Source organism: Mytilus californianus, unplaced genomic scaffold (assembly GCF_021869535.1).
Source record: "Mytilus californianus isolate M0D057914Y unplaced genomic scaffold, xbMytCali1.0.p SCAF_7, whole genome shotgun sequence".
Lineage (NCBI taxonomy): Eukaryota > Metazoa > Mollusca > Bivalvia > Mytilida > Mytilidae > Mytilus > Mytilus californianus.
Window position 1 is genome coordinate 116553525 of NW_026262723.1, and position 20780 is coordinate 116574304.

General features: G+C 33.3%; 2 protein-coding genes across 9 annotated transcripts in view; one reads left to right on the forward strand and one right to left on the reverse strand.

Annotated features, from left to right (window-relative positions):
• The window catches only part of LOC127708954 (uncharacterized), a 208916-nt gene that overhangs the window by 26913 nt on the left and 161223 nt on the right, over positions 1-20780 (forward strand). Inside the window, exons 10-13 of the mRNA XM_052214167.1 lie at positions 1315-1503; positions 2273-2321; positions 5883-5982; positions 11611-11689. Of these exons, the coding sequence (XP_052070127.1) occupies positions 1315-1503; positions 2273-2321; positions 5883-5982; positions 11611-11689 (417 nt within the window). The remainder of the gene's footprint in view (positions 1-1314; positions 1504-2272; positions 2322-5882; positions 5983-11610; positions 11690-20780) is intronic.
• Positions 15737-20780, reverse strand: part of LOC127708956 (uncharacterized) — a 148507-nt gene continuing 143463 nt past the window's right edge. For 2 of the 8 annotated variants that reach the window (XR_007985449.1, XR_007985448.1), the window contains exon 3: positions 15737-16528. Coding sequence is in view for 5 of the 8 variants with exons in the window: in XM_052214172.1 (XP_052070132.1) it covers positions 18347-20020 (1674 nt within the window). In the remaining 3 variants the exon portion in view is untranslated. Of the gene's footprint in view, positions 20024-20780 lie in introns of all 8 variants that reach the window. The other 6 variants (XM_052214172.1, XM_052214173.1, XR_007985447.1 and 3 more) reach the window with 5 other exon arrangements.

A 20780-nucleotide genomic window follows, 5' to 3' on the forward strand; every position in this document is an offset into this window, starting at 1 on the left:
CAGATATGAAAAAGTACATGTTTTTATACGACCACAAAAATTTTGCGGTCGTATATTGGTATCACGTCGTCATCCGAAGACATATTGGTTTCCGGACAATAACTTTTGTTAAAGTGTATGGATTTCTATGAAATTTTACCATAAGGTTTATGACCACAAAAGGAAGGTTGGGCTTGATTTTGGGGGTTATGGTCCTAACAGTTCAGGAATTAGGGGCCAAAATGGGGCCCAAGTAATCATTTTTCTAGTTTCCAGACAATAACTTGTGAAATGGTGTATGGATCTCTGAATTTATACCACAAGTTACCATATCACAAAGGGATGGTGAGAATTTGCTTTGGGGGCTTATGGCTCAAACTGTTTAGGAATTAGGGGCAAAAAAGAGGGAAAAACAAGGGTTTCCAGGTTAATGGACAAATACTTAAGTACAAAACATAATTTTAAAGCAGTGTAAGGGAGGTAATTCAAACACATATTGTCAAATTACCTCCCTTACACTGCTTGTAAATTATTTATAAAGAAATGTATTGTCTTTAGGTGATTAGCTGTCAATTTGTTTTTAGAAGTTACTATTTTAAAAATGTTTAATAAAGGTAATTTAATTATAGCCATGATTATGTATGTGAAGGAATTTTATTTTTAGATATTACTATTTAATGTTACTGATGGAGGCTTTTTAATTTAAAAAAAAGCATTTTTCTAGTTTCCAGACAGTAACTTGTGATTAAGTGTATGGATCTCTCTAAAATTGTACTACAAGGTTCCATACTACAATGGAAAGACTGCAATTGAGTTTGATGGTTAATGCTAAAAGGGGATTCAAAAAGTTTGGGGGGATGGGGGGGTTTCCAATTTTTTTTAAAGGGTTCATATTTTTTTTTTTAAATTTTCAAAATTTCAAATTTTTGAAAAGTTTCAAGAAGAAATATTCAATTGCACAGTATTGCGCATTAGATTTGTAAGATCTATGACCACATTTATTTTGTGTCAGAAACCTATATTATGTCAAAAATTTGATCACAATCCAAATTCAGTTAGTATTAAGCTTGAATATTGTGTCCAAATTTGCCCCAACTGTTCAGGGTTCGACCACTGTGGTCGTATCAGGCTGCGCTCAGCGAAGCATTTTATTACTGTTTAGAAAAAAAATACATTATCAAAAGTCTTACAATTTGAAATGAAATATGATTGAAAATAAAGTTTCAAGATATCAGTATTGTTTAATTTATTGTTATAATTAGAACTATTATAAAATTAACATTTCTGAGATCAAAACTCTGCTTCATACATGTAAAATGTTATTGTTATTTATAGGAACAGGACCATATAATGGCAGTCAGTGTTAACGAACATGAGTATGAGGAAAGTGGTCAGTTGATAGAGTGTGGTTGTTGCTATGGTGAAGTGGCATTTGAGATGATGATTCAGTGTTACGAGGGGCACCTGTTTTGCCAGGAGTGTCTTGAAAGATATGCCAAAGAGTCTGTATTCGGACACGGGAAGGTATGTAACCTTAAGCTTGAAAGGTGTACATGTTTGTCTGACAGGGTTCATTTGAACTTGACCTCATTTAAGTGTATCATTGATAATGTTATTTTTACATAATACTTGTATAACCTTTTTCTTTATGACTTTCAACATAAATTGAATCATGATCACTAAAACAGTAGTGACATTTCAGTGTTATTGTTTTTAAATTGATTGTTTATTTTTCTATTTTGTATAGACATGATAGAGATATTACCTATAAAACAAAATCTGACAAATATATTTCTTCATTTAAATAAGAGGTCTCAAGTAAATTACCTTTCTGCATTAAGATTTTCTGACTTCATTAAAAAAACAAACTGGACCAATTAGTTGTGATACAAGGTGAAGTAGAAAATCCCAGAATACCTTAAAAGACTTGACAGTTGTTTGTCTTGCCTTAACAAAATCAGGGAAGTAAGACTAAGGCATGATGATACCCGAGTCAGCAGCATCAATAATTTAGTTTGTAATTAGGTCAGTTAAAGAGGAACCATTGATAGTACATCATTTATCTTTAGTATGGATTAGTTTTATAATTGACACATTTAATTTCCATGGAGATATTTTGGCCTTGACCCCTAAGTTACATTTCATGAAATGTTTGAGTAGTTTACCTGTTTAAAGTTCCATTTAAATTTCAACATTTGCATTATACTGTTCCAAATTACACATATGTGAGATATATCCCTGTGTCAACAGTTTATGAAGGTGTATATTTAATTAACATTATTTGTGTTTACAGGCAGACTTATTGTGTATGACAGATGGGTGTGATGCTTCCTACCCCATGAGTAAGTTTACATTACTTAGTAACTGATTAATTACTGTAAATTGAGAAATTATTGCGTGCATTTATTATTGCGATTCGCCGACCACCGGCAAAAATGCGAGGTTTTATTTTTGCGATTTGCTGACCTCAAAAATTTTTTTTTAAGGTAAATATTATTGTAAGTCACAGATATTTACATTTTTTATTCGCAAAATGTTTGTTTTGATCTAGGGATCAAGTTACCTTTCGTATGTTTTCTGTGATTGAATACACAATTCTTATCTGATGTAACTTTGTAAAGGGGATCTAGAAACTAAGTTCAATTACTAGTACTGTATTTGTTGTACATGCCTACTTTGGGGATCTAGAAACTTAATCGAACATTGACCACGTGCAGAAGATTAGTGTAGAGCAAGGCCCGGCTTGGGTAATTATAGGATATTTTAGCTTCAAAGGAAAATAAATTACAATATTAAAAGTTGATAATCACAATCACCTGAGGTAAATTAGGTTTGGCTTCCGAGTCCTTTTATGCATACAAGCGAAGTTGAGAAAAATAAAATTCATCATAAAGTGTTAGGCTTGTGGCACATTGTTACAAATAAATTTAATTACACATCCAATAAATCAGCGTTGATTAACAAAGACTCATTTATACATAAATAGGAATGATTTTTTTTAAACGCCATTAAAGTTAAAAAATGTCCATGTGTAAAGTACGTCACAAATAAACGCTCCCCTGACGACATCGTCTTGAGGTTGCCCGATCCTGAACACGCTATCAACAAAGATGCAGCTGATAAGATAAAAGCCACTAACACTGAAATTTTTAACTCTCTTGCTACTGATGAGTCAACTACCAGCATAAAACAGGGGGTCAAGAGAAAAGCCAGCAACAACCACTACACACCAGAGACCCGTGCTAAAATGGCAAAACACGCCACTGAACATGGCAATGTTGCCGCTGCCCGCAAATTTAGCAAAGACCTCCAACTTGACATTAAAGAAAGTGCAGTACAAGCCATGAAAAAGAAATATCTTGTACACTCAAAAGAATCTAAACACCAACCTGTCAATGCGTTGACACCAGAAAAACGTGGTAGACCACTTCTTCTTGGTGATTTAGACAAAGATATAGGAGCCCACATACCCAGCATCATAGAAGCAGGTGGCATCGTAAACCAAGCTATCGTTATTGCAACAGCCCGTGGACTTGTCAGACACAAAAACCCCACACTACTCAGTGAAGCTGGTGGATCGATACATATCACCAAGACATGGGCCGTATCCTTCCTAAAAAGACTTGGTACATCAAGCGAAAAGGTACCAAAGCAGCCAGAAAACTGCCAGATGACTTTGAGCACCAAAAAAGTGAATTTCATCCGCATCATCACCGAGACCGTTACCAAGTACAACATGCCTCCACAACTGATCTTCAACTTTGACCAGACTGGGTTAAAGATCGTCCCTGTATCTAACTGGACATTAGAGATGGAGGGCTCAAAGCAAGTTGACATTATCGGTTTAGAAGATAAACGCGAGATTACAGATTTACTAGGTAGCACATCAGATGGTTGTCTCTTACCACCTCAGATTTTATACCAAGGTAAAACAGACCAGTGTCACGCAAAATATCCGTTTCCCTCTGACTGGGACGTTTTCCACACAGAGAGCCACTGGAGTAACGAACAGAGTATGGTGCGTTACATTGAGACTGTCCTTGTGCCGTATACCGACAAAGTTAAAGAAGAGTTAGACCTGCCGATACGACAGCATTCAATTGCCATATTTGACCTTTTTCGTTGCACACAGGTGTCAAGAAGTCCTAGATGCTTTGTCGAAGGCTCGGATTCAACACGTTTTCGTACTGCGGGTTGTACTGGGGAACTTCAGCCAATGGATCTCAGCGTGAATGGTGAACTCAAAGCTGCTATGAAAAACGAATTTACAAACTGGTACGCAGATATGGTTGCTGAAGATCTAAAAGATTCATCCACCATCAACAAGGTTGACCTAAGACTTTCTGTTCTCAAGCCGTTACATGCTAAATGGTTGAGTAAAGTGTTCCACGAGTTGAAGTCAAAGAAAGACATTATCTTGCTAGGTTGGAAAAAGTCTGGTATAAGTGACTGTATAAAGTGTTAATTAATTGTATTTTTAATGAACTACATGTAGTGTTGAACTTGTGCTTAATGAACAATAGTAGCTTGTGATGACTTATAAATTGACTCTTGAAAAAACTATTGCTGTACTTGTGCTTTATGAACAATATTATCTAATGATGATTTTTGTTATTTTATTGTCTATTATTTATTTATTGTAATAAATATTATTAGATAATTTGTTTTTATTTCTCACTTTCTAAAGGTGTTTACTTATACCGAAAATACACATGCTTCACTGCACAATTACAAACAATATTAACAAAATAAAGTAACATCGTAATTTGTCACTGGATACAAGAATAGAACAGCATGTCAATAGTAATTTTCCCATTCATAAAAATTCCCGGCAGCTTTTGATCAAACATAAACATATTACAGGCACATTTCCAATTAAAAGTCAAAGTGTTATAAAAATGTCACCTGGCTTCACTGATTACACAGATTAGCGGAAATACGTTGTAAAAACACATTACCCTTAAATGCCCCAGGTGAAAGGTTACTTACATCACATCACTGAACAAAGGGAGATAAATCAATCACAAATTGACGAGGGAAAAATGAAAGTAAGAATGCGAGGTTTAATTATTGTGATCGTCAGCCGCTCGCATTATTCGCATTAATAAAAACCTCGCAATAATTTCTGAATTTACAGTATTTGACATACAACTCAACAATAGGTAGAGTTTACATTTGTCTGTGACTGTTGGATCATCACGAGCAAATCCTTTGTCTCATAGCTCATAAACCTTTACTGCATCAAAAGTTTAAGGGGTTTGTTGGTCCAGTGAAAATATAGTATTGAAGCTATGACTTTTATACGCACATGGAAAGATGTGACATATATATACATTGTGGTACACCAATGTCATTTGAATGCCCTTCCATCCTTCTTTTCTTCATTGAACAAAACGTCAATAGATGATTCAGGATTGACAGAAGAAAGCTTCCTTTTGATTTTGAATTGTTTTTGCTCTGTGGTTCCAGAGTGGGACTTAACTTAACATTGATGTTGGGATTGGTGTAGGTACTCCTTTTTATTTTGAAAATTTTATGGTTTGTCATTCCAGAGTTATGGGATTTTTAACAGTTACAATTGACACAATACTTATATTTATGCCTAAGGGGATGTCTACAGAGCCATTTTATTTGCTTCTGGATAAACACCAAGTCTAAATAGCCCATTTTATTTTTGCAGCAATTTCAATATGCACAATAAGGGTGTATTTTGACAAAGGATATTCAAATGGCCAAATGTAAATATTCTCTCAATTTCAAAAAAATTATTATTAAATCTACCATAGACAAAATATATGGCGATTGCAGGTAAATAGATAAATGTTTTTGCAACAATGTCAATTTTTTTCTGAAATTTATTGAACCGATAAATGTATGAACATGTAGTTATTGTATATATGTAGGTCAATTACAGAAAGCTCTGTCCAGTAATATTTTGTCCAAGTATGAAGATAGAGTCCAGGAAGAAAATATCAACTTAGCAGATTTAGCAGATCTAGTCAGGTAAAATAGAAAATATCAAGTGTAGTGAGGTAACATATAAAATTCTTGATTCTGATTAGTCAAATGTTTATATTTCTTCTCCTCTGATTCCACAATGCCAAATCTTTTCAAAGTCTTTAGGATTGATGAGTTGAAAAGGGGGAGGGGGGGGGGGGGTTCTACTTACAAAAAAATCTTATTTTGTGCTTATCTGCGTGGCTACAATGGAAGATCAGTTTCTGTTGAAGCCTATTGGAAAAAAAAACAATTTTATGATCTTCTCTTATAGCAGATGGACAATATTGACCAAATTTTGCAAGAATAATGTATGGAAGGTGGTTTATAAAATTTTTTCCTTATGCATGCTTTCTAAATTTTTGTTACAATATGACTCTTTGTGTCAAAATTATTGGTTGCTTACCATTTATGAAAATGCTCACCAAAAAACAATGCTTGGATTTTAACAAAACATATATTAATCAGGAACAGATCTTGAATTAATTGCTGGTGTCAAAATTTATAAAAATTTACAACCTACGAACATTTAATTGTATGCATCAGTCTCTTTTCCTCGCATAAAAATGTACAAGCAGGGCTGTTAATGACATGTCAGTTTTCTAGTCTAATGCTGTATATCATACAAGGTCTGTGTAGACAACTCTTCTGTTATTGTTAATTAATTTTTTCATATTTTGCATGATGACTTTCCACCAAAAAAAAAAACATGATAGCTTAATTTTGTGTATTCAATTCATCTTTTATTATGGGATTAAACGCCTTTTTAAAGGAATTTATTGGTGTATAAACTGGACCAAGTCGCTCTCAAATAAATAAAAGTCTGATAAACATCTGAAGGACTTTTATTTGTTTGTGAGTGACTTGGTCCAGTTTATACACCAATAAATTCCTTTTAAAATATGTTTATCCTAAACTAGATTTTGCCCAACTACCAACTTTGTAGAACAAGAATACAACACACCGGAAAGTACCACATAAAGACGATTTACTTACCCGACGGGAAATTGGTACCTGCGTTTTCGCTTACCTGACAATTTTTGGAAAATGACACTGTCAAAGCGTCAATTTTGCTATACCATCGACCGGATTTCATTTTATCGATTCCGGTCGCTTCCAAGCTGCCTTCCGAACTCGATTCCATATTTTACATACCTATGTCCTGTACAGAATTTCATTCTTAACCTGTCCATATGTTTATTGTTATTAAATGGTATTTTGAGCTATCCCTTTGGTATATTTTTCATATTTATACGAGCTTTCGTTTTTATGTGCATGTCTTTACAATCCGTAAAAATATTAGAATATAAATAGATCTGTATTGTTATGGTTTTCGACTTTTTATATACCAGTGATAACAAATCGCTATCGCTAGAAAATAGTTCTTGAAAGAATGTTTACCTTTCTTGTCAGCGGAACTTTGAAATCATTCAAAAAATAAAAATCGGAATCATCTTGAAATCATACGAAAGATAATGGTCTTTATCAAGATTTGAGAAGTTTTTAAGAATCGAAAATTAGTAATTATGGTTATATCCACGCGGTGCGTATGTATTTGTTTACAAAGTTACTGCTGCAGACATAATATAGGTCAAATATCGCAGGGGCCAGTTCTATTAAAGAATAAAATGGCGATAATTGTAGAAGTTTTTTTGTCAATAAGACTTCATTTCTTTCTGGATTTCTTCACTTTAAAAAGAATTATAAGATGCAGAAACTTTATGAAAGGAGTAGGCAGTGCTCAATGCATACCTGCCAACACTCCCGTTTTGAGCGGGAGACTCCCTCTCAAATGGCGAAATTCAGGAAATCTCCAGCTTGCCGGTATCCTCCCGCGCGGGAGTATAGAATCTCCCGCTTTGGGATATTTTAACCTTGAATGACAAGTCAACATTAATTACGTTTTTGTCTCACTGATGAGGGTTGTTTTTACCTGTAAATCACAGACCATGTGAAATTAAATGGCTTCACTTCACATCTTGGGTGTCAAATATAGTACTAATTAACGATCATTAACGACTTTTGCTTCAAGCAAAACACTTCAAAGAAATTTCTGGTTACTTCCCCTGTTTAATCCTGTTTTAAATTACCCTTCTTAAAATAATGTGAATTGATAAAACAATATAAACTAAATACAAATTAAACAAAGAATCATAAAAGGATGGCAATTAAAAGATTTTGTATGCCTTAAGACAAAAAAAATAATTATATTTTAAAAATCTTTTAAAAGATCTATACTTCTATTCAATGTTTATATTGAAATTTATAAGATATGTATTGAACCAAATTTAGTGAAATAAATATGTGCACACACAAAATGCACCTGTAACAACATGATTGCTCTCTTATAACAGAGGTATCTGGAGTGAAAATTGTCCGGAAGGAATTCAAATGTCAAAGTTGATGAAATAGGAAAGAAACAAACAACACACTTTCTGTAGGATATAACCATATTTAAAGAAACAAAGTATATCTATTAACTCTTATATGTGTATCGTAGATGAATAAATAAACACGTCATATATTTCACTTGAAAATGTCGTTCGCGCAAAAGCTCCCCCTCAGCTGTCATAGCTGAGAGGGAGATCTCCCTCTTTGAATGTTTCAGAGGTTGGCAGGTATGTCAATGAATCATACCAATAGTATTTATGAAAAATTTTACCCTTTCTCTGACAACGTGGTCTCGTCCATTTTTGAAACATTATGATTATTTCATTACTTTTTCGAGTTAACAACTAAACTATTGAACCTGTATTGTTTGGAGAAAAGCATTCCCGTTGTACAGGTGTTTATTACAAGCCCGTATTTTACGATTACTTTTACTTGCATCGCTATTTTCAAAATCGGATACGAAAATTTCTTGAAAATAAATAAAAAATATTGAGATTTGCCATCCACTTTTCAATAACTATTAATTAAATATTAATTTAAAATCAAAGTTAACTGTGGATGACTTGGATAAGGAATGGCATTTAATGATTCCTAGAGATACAGCAAAATGTGTAAACAGGAAGTTGTGAAGGGAGACAATTTCATTGAGCAAAAGTGCTAAAACTTTAGTTATTCCATTTCTTCCTTTGATATTAAAGGATATACCAATTTTAATTGCAAAATTGTAATTCGATAAATGTAAAATAAAAATTAATGAAGAAATTCCAATTTTGTCATTGTAAACCTTCTTAAATATGTGTAAGTAAATTATGAAGTTGTAAAGGATATATAACTAGTTTATGAGTCAAACAACTGAAAGTGAGAAAAAAAGATATACCTACTGTGCTACATTTGGGGACGGGTGGTAATAAAATCAAATTATTTAAGTTATCTAGGCATTTTAATTTTTAAAGTTTAATTAATAATTGAAATGCCACTTATTTGCATTTCAGTTAATGCACATGGCACATGTATAAAAAATCCAGGGTCTTTGTCTATTCAATATAATAAAACTAACATGGTAGTTATGAATAAATGTAACATCAAGTCACAAACATGAAACTTAAGGTGAATCAATCTTAAATCGGGCGCTAATACCACAGCGCTATAAAAAAATCCTGGGGAGAACACTGGATTGTATTGTTTTCAGAGTTATATAATACACCTTGCCTAAGAAAAAGGTATAGCTAGGTCTTTATAAAAAATTAGGCTCTAATGTTGTAAAGTGACTTATACTGCCAGCAGCCACATTATTTAGACTCTGGATGATAGTTATCAGACTGTTATCTCATTGGCAATCATGTAACCACATCTCCTTATTTTAGTATGGGTTAATATATTTGAAATAAATGACTCACAGACATTAAAATATTTGAAAAAAAGATAATTCTGCAATAATTTATGTTGTCATTTAAAGATTTCAGTTTATATATAGATATATATAAATATCAACAATGAAATTTGGTTGTATAAATGGTGTCACTATATTTGTAATTGTCAAACTAGTATAACAATAATATTGTCTAAATCTACAGAATTTGATCATCCTTTAAGTAACAGAAATAACAATGTCACTAAGTCACTTGTAAGTTATCTCTTAAATAAGGACTATGTGGGCTATATATAAGAGCTTGCTTACTGCAGGCCGCTCTTCATCATCATTATGCCCCCGCCATAGTGGAGGGGGCATTAAGTTTTACCCTTGTCCGTCTGTACGTCTGTACGTACGTCCCAAAATTGGATTCCATTCTCTAACTTGAGTTCGCCTCAACCAAATGTTATGAAACTTATACACAATGCTAATTACTACAAAACACAGATCAATTTTGAATTTTGGTAGCGTCACTTTAACCGTTCTAGAGTTATGCCCCTTTATAGTTTTGTTAAATAATTCTACAAAGAAGGGGATAGTCTGTTAATGTATCCTTGACTAAGAATAATGAAATTGCAAGAAACAAATTCACATATTACTTTGAATATTGTAGATCGTTCAGGTAGTCTTGAGCTATTTCTTTATACAAAAGAAACAACCAGTATATATATATAGTCATGTTACACCACTGTCCCAGGTTAGGGGGAGGTTTGGGATCCCGCTTACATGTTTAACCCCGCCACATTCTGTACGTATGTGCCTGTCCCAAATCAGGAGCCTGTAATTCAGTGGTTGTCGTTTTTTTATGTGTTACATATTTGTTTTTCGTTCTTTTTTGTACATAAATTAGACCGTTAGTTTTCTCGTTTGAATTGTTTTACATTTGTGATTTCGGGGCCTTTTATAGCTGACTATGTGGTATGGGCTTTGCTCATTGTTAAAGGCCGTACGGTGACCTTTAGTTGTTAATTTCTGTGTCATTTGGATTCCTGTGGAGAGTTGTCTCATTGGCAATCATACCACATCTTCTTTTTTATATTCACTTCACACATATATATATATATATCTTGACAAACAAATAAAAAAGCCATAGACATTGAAAACAATTCATTTCTATTCTATTGTCAGTCAGCCTACTCTTCAGATTCAGTTGGTAAATTATGTGAAAATCAAGACTTGCATCAAAAAATATCCCAATATTAGAGACAATGGCGTCATTTTTCCTCAGAGCTTTCAGCTCTTTGATTTTACTTTCCCCGGGAAATGGGAATTCCGAAGCCCTGATTAGAGATAAGGAATTAAAATTTCCCCAATCGTAACCTCTATCAAACGTACAATTTATATTTTAGTCATTGAAATGTCCTGGCGCATGAATATATTTTTGGTAAACACAAAAAAATGTACTCCATGAAAATATTGCTATCTGGAAAAAGAAAAAAAACTACAAAAATATATTATTATCATTGAAATGAATGTTTTGTGTATAGTATTCAATTTAACAATGAACACGAAGCGAAAATAAATATTTTTAACGTTGAGCCGGTTTTGTTATTATCGCCCCTATCTTGTTTACATTGGTAACAAAAAATATTTCTGTCAACGTCGTCTATCGAAAAATAAATAACTTCAAGAGCCACTACCTGAAGCCCTCTGATATTTGCAGGGATTTACTTCCATTGCTAATTTGAAACGATGATAACAAAGCAGCAAATGATTGTCGAGGTTCCAAAAATAATTGTGAATCTTGGATACATTATGCAAACTTTTTGATTTTGATTTTACCAGAATATCATTATCGAAGTCTTATTTTGAAACTTATTATTCTTTTACAGATGTCCTAGTTGTGATTTTGCTGCCCTTATGGACCCTGAAGATAAAGTATTTAAATGTCATAACCATACATGTTTGAAGGTCAGTTTATAATTTTATAACAATTCATGCTTGGAGGTCAGTTTAAATTGTTATCACCAAATAGGTTTGAATGTCAGTTTATAATGTCATACCAATTCATGTTTCTAAAGGACAGTATAATGTAATAACAATTTATACTTCAAGGTCAGTTTATAATGTCATTCCAATTCTTGCCTCAAGGTCTGTAATGTCATACAAATGCATGCTTCAAGGTCATTTATAATGTCATTACAATTTATACTATCAGGTCAGTTTATAGTGTCATAACAATGCATGCTTCAAGGTCTGTTTATAATATCATAGCAATTCATTCTTCAAAGTCTATTTCTAATGTCGTACCAATTCACCTTTTCAAGGTCACTTTATAATGTCATAACAATCATGCTGGAAATTTGCAATTAAAAATGGGAAGGAGCTTGGTTTATCCATATTTTTTCATACAGAGACCTTTTGATCTTAGAATTTCTTCTGCCATACCTCCCCTCTATAGGTGACCTAAATGTCAAGGTCAAATTACGGTTTACTGATAGAAAAAAAAGTTTAAATCAAATGGCCAAATGTGCAAGGTGCGATTTTCAGAAAACAGGGCAAGCTGATTTCTCCCTCACTATAAACTGCCACTTCAGAAAGCAAGGGTATATAAATAAATCACGTTCCCCCAGATCAAAGTATCAAATGGTACACATCAAACAGGTTTAGTGTTAAGACATGATAAACAATCTGAGAAAAGTATGACCTTGACCAATGCCAAATTTCAATTAATTGTAATAAGGAGGAGTTGCAAAACCAAAATGGGTGCACCCTTAATAAACCAGCATGGTTATTGTGGTTAGAAATAGAGCATAAAAGGTAAAAATCAAGTAATTGTCTAATTTTTTTAAAACCATAATACTAAGGGAAAGTACCTGAAAAAAAGTGTACTGATTGTATAGATCTTCCCACTTTCACTTCTTCCAAAACTATCAGATGACTCTTTTAAGCAACTTTTGCTCTGAAATGACTATCTTTAATTTGTGTATCGCCTGTGTCAACGTTATTTGGTGTGTGGAATGATTGTAAGGTTAACTTGTAAGACTGGCAGGTTTCATCTGACCGTGACTTCATTTTAATGGTTCATTGGTCAATGTTCATTGGAATGATGTAAGGTGTACATGTCTTTCTGGCCTGGTTCATTGAATAATGTAGATTTTTTTCTGGTTTGGTATATTTCTAAGATTCTATCAGCAATACAGCCACTACATTTTCTGAATGGAATGATTGTAAGGTGTACACATCTTGGGGGTGGGGGGGGGGGGGGCAGATGACCTAATTTTAAGGGTTCATTGGTCAATGTTGAGCTTCATGGATTTGTCTTTCAAATACTGTAAGTAATAGGTCAACTTTATTTGGTGTATGGAATGATTGTTAGGTGAAGATATTGGTCTGGCAGGGTTCATGTGACCTTGACCTCATTTTCATAGTTCATTTGTCAAATGTTAAGTTTTCATGGTTATGTCTGTTTCTCATAAACTAGAAACAATAGGTCAACTTTATTTGGCGTATGGAATGATTGTAAGGTGTACATGTCCGACAGGGAAGTTTCATGACCTTTATATCATTTTCATGGTTCATTGGTCAAGTTTTTGTTATGGCCAAAGTTGTCAGGGCCATATTATTTTACCCTTGTCCGTCATTCCGTCATTCCACAACAAACCATTATACGCAATTTTTTTCTAAACACCTTCAGATATTGGGCTGATTTTTATGCCCCACTTAAAGGCATTATGTTTTTCGGTCTGTGCGTATGTCCGTTCGTTCGTTCGTCCGTCCGTCTGTCCAGCTTCAGGTTAAAGTTTTTGGACAAGGTAGTTTTAGTCGAGCCTGTGACTTTTGTCGCAGAAAGCTCGACATAGGGATAGTGATCCGGCGGCGGCTACGGCGGCGTTAGCTAACTTCTTAAAAGCTTTATATTTTAGAAGCTAGAAGACCTGGATGCTTCATACTTTGTATATAGATGCCTTATGTTACGAAGTTTCCGTCTGTCATATGTCCATTGTCCTTGACCTCATTTTCATGGTTCAGTAACTACTTGAAAAAAAAGTCAACATTTTTTTGTAATGTTAATTTCTTTCTTATTATGAGTAATAGGATAACTATATTTAGTATGTGCGTACCTTGCAAGGTCCTCATGCCCGTCAGACAATTTTCATTTGACCTCGACCTCATTTCATGGACCAGTGTACAAGGTTAAGTTTTCTTGGTCAAGTCCATATATCAGATACTATAAGCAGTAGGTCTACTATATTTGGTATATGGAATAATTGTAAGGTGTACATGTCCAACTGGTAGGTGTCATCTGACCTTGACCTCATTTTCATGGTTCAGTGGTCAAAGTTAAGTTTTTGAGTTTTGGTCTTTTTTTCTAATACTATATGCAATAGGTCAACTATATTTGGTGTATGGAAATATTTTATGATGTACATGTCAGTCTCGTAGGTTTTATTTGCCCTTGACCTCATTTTCACGGTTCATTTCTCAGTGTTAAGTTTTTGTGTTTTGGTCTGTTTTTCTTCCAACTATAAGCAATAGGTCAACTATATTTGTTGTATGGAAGGATTGTAAGGTGTATATGTCTGTCTGGCAGGTATCATCTGACCTTGACCTCATTTTCATGGTTCATTGGTCAATGTTAAGTTTTCATGGTTAAGTTTGTCTCTTAGATACTATAAGCAATAGGTCAACTATATTTAATGCATAAATTGATTGTAAGGTGTACATGTCTGCCTGGCATGGTTCATCTGACCTTGACCTCATTTTCAGGGTTCATTGGTCAATGTTAAGTTTTTATGGTTAAGTTTGTTTCTTAGATACTATAAGCAATAGGTCAACTAAATTTAATGCATAAATTGATTGTAAGGTGTACATGTCTGTCTGGCATGGTTCATCTGACCTTGACCTCATTTTCTTGGTTCATTGGTCAATGTTAAGTTTTCTTGGTTAAGACTGTTTCTTAGAAACTATAAGCATTAGGTCAACTATGTTTAGTTTATTGAATGATTGTAAGGTGTACATGTATTTCTCGTTTGGTTTATCTGACCTTGACCTCATTTTCTTGGATCATGTCAAGTTTATGTGTTACTTGTAGTAAAGCTTATATTTAGGACTATCAACATAAAATCAATGGTTAGTAAAGAAGGCGAGACATTTCAGTGTGTGCACTCTTGTTGATGAAGTTGAAGTCCAATCAATTGAAACTTTAGTGCACATGTTCCCTATGATATGATCTTTCTAATTTTAATGCCAAATTAGAGTTTTGACCCCAATTTCACGTCCACTGAGCATAGAAAATGATAGTGTGTGTGGGGCATCTGTGTATTATGGACACATTCTTGTTGGTATGTAAGTTAACCATGATGAGTTACAACTCAAGTTTATGTTTCGTTCCGCTCTGCTAATTTTTGCCGAAATTACGGGCTTTGGACTTTGATAAATTGTTGAAAATCACAGTTATACAGATTTTTTTTCTATACGCCTTCAGATATTGGGCTGAATTTTTCGTATGTGAGTTAACCATGATGTGTTACAGATCGAGTTTAAGTTTTGTTCTACTCTGCTAATTTTTGCCAAAATTACGGGTTTTGGACTTGAAATTTAACTACTCATTGACCAAGGAAATTTTTCATCAAACTAGTATTGGTTCTGGAGAGCTGGATACTATCCATGCATGTTTGTGTCCACATGTGTTGTTGAAATTGCAGATTATTCAACTTTTTGAGACGGGGCCATTTGTGTATTTCCGACACATCTAGTTTGGTCTGTTTCTCAGATACTATAAGCAATAAATCAGCTGTATTTGGTTTAAGGAATGCTTACAAGGTGTTCATGTATGTTTGGCAGGTTTCATCTGACATTTTATTTTGAAAATTAGGATAAATAGACAAAAACTTTTTGAAAACAAATATGATCAGCAATAAAAAAAAAAAACCATGCAACATTACCAAGAACAGACATATCAATAATATATTACCTCATATATCCTTTGGTTATACTCATAAAACAAGTTACTCATTAAGTATTTACAAGTTTATTAACCAATATACACTACTTCAGACAACTTTAACAAAACCTGCAAAGGTTTACGAATATGAATAGGAAAGTTTTATTTTGAATCGGTTCACATACATGTATAACAATTGAATTTTTGTGGAATCTACATTTTCAGATTAGTCATAAGTCAGGTATATTTTTGTACTGGAATTTATATTGAAGTCTTTTTTCATTTTTACAATTACAGTATTTACAAAATTATTTTTCAAGAATAAAATTCTGTATCCATAAAGTCAAGTAATGCTCAACACAATCAACAAATACAATAACCCACTGGTAAGTTTTTTAATTACCTGACCAACAAAGCGATAATTTTAGATTAAAGGAAATAAAACAACAGTAACTTCAAAGTACTAAGTTTCATAAAATTTTAGAATTAATGCAGTTTTCAACAGCTCTGTTACATAATGGTTCTTTATTAAAAAACATTTGTCTCATTATGTGAAAACTTTAACTTCAAACGTAAGAATGATTATTGTCAATTGAATGTACAAATTGGAACAAAAATGTCCAATTAATAATTATAAAGATTTTTTTTTTTTAAATAACAAATTTATTTGAAAACTTAAGAAAATAAGACAAAATAAAACTGATTATACATCTATACACTTGTCTACATTACCTCCCACATTTAAACTTCACACCAAACATCACAACTTAGCAATATAAGGATAGGTGATGTGGATATTGATTAGACAGGAACCAGAGAACACAAATCTATACACTTGTCTACATTTTCTTTTGCATTTAAACCTCACACCAAACATCACAACTTAAGGAATATTATATATCCTTATATTCTTCAGTGGTGATATTTGGTGCGACGTTTGAATGTGAGAGGAAATGTGGGCAAGTGTATAACAGTCTGCGACATTAAGCGGTAGCCCGAAGCCCCTGTCTAGTAAAAATCTCATCGGACTTGTGCAGAAGCACTAGTGATTGCCTGATCGGTCTAGTGAACATCTGCAATAGTTTGCGAACTTGTAGCCGGTAATTTATTTGAATCTATGAGAACAAGTTACAAATTTGTCGCCGACCTCGTTTTCATCCGTTTACAGGTATCCCTATTTTACTATATACGTTTTTTTTTTACTTCTAATCAATTGGAACCAGTCGTGAACAATATACCTAATAACCAACGAAATCGAGAACGAGGCTCGACCATGTGCTTGCAATAAACAATCTATAAATACCACTCAATGTAAACAAACAATCAAGGATTCGATCTCATTCGATGCTGAAATGGAAACAAGGGGCTTATCCCAGGTAAAACATTGAAAAGTTGAAAATGCCTACACGAATACCCTGAGAAGTATCGAGTTGAAAAAAGCTATGCAGAAAAACGATCTAGGCATATTTTTTAAACAACATTAACGAAAGTGGCAATGAAGGAGGGTGTGGATGGGGAGTTTAAAAGGGCAAAACACATAAAGAATATTTTTTAGAGAAAAATGGACCAAAAAATAAAGAATAGAGAAAAATGAGGTTCTAAATTAAATAGAATTGCGAAAAATGGCATAAAAAATTTAAGAATACAGAAATGTGGGACCCCCATCCAGACCCTAATAAAGTGCCAGCTAGAGAATTGATATTTAAGACTAAAAAAATGTGAAAGAATATGAGGAACTGGGAACGGTATATCTATGTTCCTGATGAGGAATAAACAGGTTGGGGACACCCACCAATTAGGGAATTTTTCTCCAAAAAATTAACAATCCCTCAAGTGAGTAATAGTTTACTAGTGCTAAAAATGTGGATTTTTTTAGCTGAGTCTTTTTACTTGAAATGGTACAAGTTTATAGAAAACCAATTTTTTTTTTGTCAAAAGAACTATATTAATTTTTTATTGGAGGAAAGGAGAATTTTTCATCTGACCTGGAGAAAAAACAATATTTTTTGAAAAGTTATATTCACTTCCAATACAAAAATGTAACCTCAGAATGCAGGATTTTACGTCTAATTTTCCAAATTTTCTTGGGGGGGGGGGGGGGGGGGGGGGGGGGGCATGCCCCCAAACCCTCCTAGCAGGTTTGGATTACTTCGTGATCCTCACCTGTGACACAAATTATTTCAGGTCTAGTAAACATCACTATGGGCCAGTACTCCCAATAAGTTTTGGGCACAGACTGGTATAATAATGTTTGTTCTTTGGTTCCTGTCAAATCTGATATGTAATGTGAACATTGATAAGACAGTAACCCAACAACACAATAAAAACATACACTTATACAATTGCCCCTATTTCCTCTCACAATCACCACTTAACATAAGTTAAAATTAAAATATAGGAATATAAGGATATGTGATGTGAACATTAATTAGACAGTAAACCAACAACACAATAAACACAGACAACAAACATCTATACACTTGCCCACATTTCCTCCCACATTCAAACCAAATATCACCACTTAAGATTATACAGGTATATATGTGATGTGAACATTAATTCGTTATTAACCCAACAACAACATTACACTTTAACATCTGAACACTTGCCTTATCTTTCCTTTGACATTCAAACTTCACATCATCACTTGTATTATACATATTTGTATATTACTTTCATATTTATATAGATAAATTAAATTTTGCCAAGTATGTGCCATTGTTATCACAAATGAAACCTGAAGACTCATTATGTTTAAAACAAATACACATAGGTCTGTCCAGTCCATCCTCTTTACTAACCAGTACTTTACTATTCTGTCCATCTTTTGATATTACTATTATCCTGTCAGAGACACAGTCTGCTACAATAATGTTACCATAAGTATCTGTACAAAGTCCCCATGGTCGTGATAAATCCTGTGTATATTGCCAGATCTGTTTACCTGATCCATCTACACAGTATACTGCTTTACCTTTATAGTTACTACAGATTACTCTGTCATTACGGTAAACAAGGTACTCCAGGTTTGATCTACTCTCAACTTGTATTGACTTCAGTGTATTTCCTTCCAAGTCTATAATACGGATTTCATCATTATTCAAACCTACAGCCAGAGAATTATTGTAGAATGATAATCCCCAGCATCCTTTGTTTAATGTGATAACTTTGGTAACTGCTTCATTCTCCATATTGAAGATCTTAATGGCTCCCTCATTAGGATAAGTCATGGCTATAGTGTTCTGATTGATCTGTGTAACACTCCAGGCATTACCAGGTATAGGTAGTTGTTTCTGTAGTTTACCATCAGAAGTATGTAGGTTAACTTTACCTCCCCATTCCACTACTATAACTCTTCCATCCATCAGACAAATCATGTCACTAATCCTCTTCTTTATGTTGATCTCTATCTTTGTCTCAATATTCATGGTCATGTTGTTTATGTTGGATTGTTCTTTTGATTCTACCTGTGCTTTCCTCTTTACACTTGTTTCTCTATTCATGGCTACTTCTGTCTTTATAACAATGACTTCTCCTAGGGATTTTAATGTTCCTAACTTGTTCAATATCTTTTCTATTTCATCATTTTGCTTCATTTTGATGTCAACTTCTTTTGTACTCTGATCCAGATCTTCAACATAACGTTGACATTGATGTACTTTTTGTTCAATCTGATGTACACCAATAAATGATTGTAGTTTAATTGTATTTGATGTGACTGTTTGTAAATTTCTTTTCATTTCCTTCAAGTGTTCCTTTTTCCCTTCAATTTCAGAAATGAAATCAGTTGCTTTTGATTTTTCCTGATTCCAAATGGTATCTATTTCTTGGGACAACTTTTTCTCGAGGTGATCTAAATGTTTATTTATTTCCTGTCTAATTCCTTTAATTGATTTCTTTATGCTTAAACACTGATTTTCTCCCTTTTCAATGTTTTTGGATTTGTTGTTGATTAATGTTACCAATAAATTTAAGATAGAATTTATGTCTGTCTCTATAGATTCCTTTGATTTTTCAATTTTGGTTTTCTCTACGACACTTACTAGACTTTTAATGCCGGTACATTTTGAATGACTTGTGGAAATACATTCATCACAGCAAGGCATTAAATGACTGGGACAGTACAAGTTGAGCTGTTGACTATGTTTGTCACATTCTGTTTTGATGGCTTGGATGGAGGGATTATAACTTTTGATATCAATGGTCTTATGATCACAGGTTCCTTTGGATCTTTTGTGATGACTTAAACATGTTGAGCATAATCCTTCATCACAGTTAAAACACCAGATACCAGCTTTAGTGTTTATTTCTCCTTTGTGACAAGGTCCACATAGTATAGATTTATTGGATGCCATGACCTAAACATGAACAAATAAAAATGTTATTTAACTTGCTTCACAAATTCCTAACCTAAACATGTTAAAACCCAATAAAATCGAAAAGGTTGAAAAGTATGACCAAATCCAGACAAGGTATCAGAGCTATGCTCAAGGGCATAAGATACAGTTACAGGGGAGGTTATGATGTTGCTAAATGTTGAAATGTTATATTTTTCGATGTCAAACTCTGATATGTTGGAAAAAGATGCATTTTTAAACTGAGTTAAACTTCATGCTTGAAAACAAGTGCATGGACACCACTTTCTAAAAAATGACATTTGGCTTGATTATGTATGAAGATTTTTTGTACCAATTTTTGTGAACAAATCATAGCTGTTTTTTTTTTTAATTAGATACATTGACAGCAAAAAATGCCTTTTTTTCTAAAATCATGATAATTATATAGTTATTTCCCAAGAATTGTTACCCGCATTTAGAGCATACTTATGTAAAGAAATATCTTTGATTCAAGAAAATCACTTCAATACATCTTTAGAAAGTGTTCTAACTATTGAATCAGATCATTCTCATTATCATATATAGACATGGAACAACTTCAAACGGAGGGGTAGCTATATTAATTTATAAAATTTTTTACTATAAATTAATAGATGAGCATAAAGATTCAGAAGGTCGAATAATCATGATAAATATAGAATTTGAGAATATAATCTATTCTTTTATAAACATTTATGCTCCAAATATAGAATCTGCATGAAATATCTTTTTCAAAAAA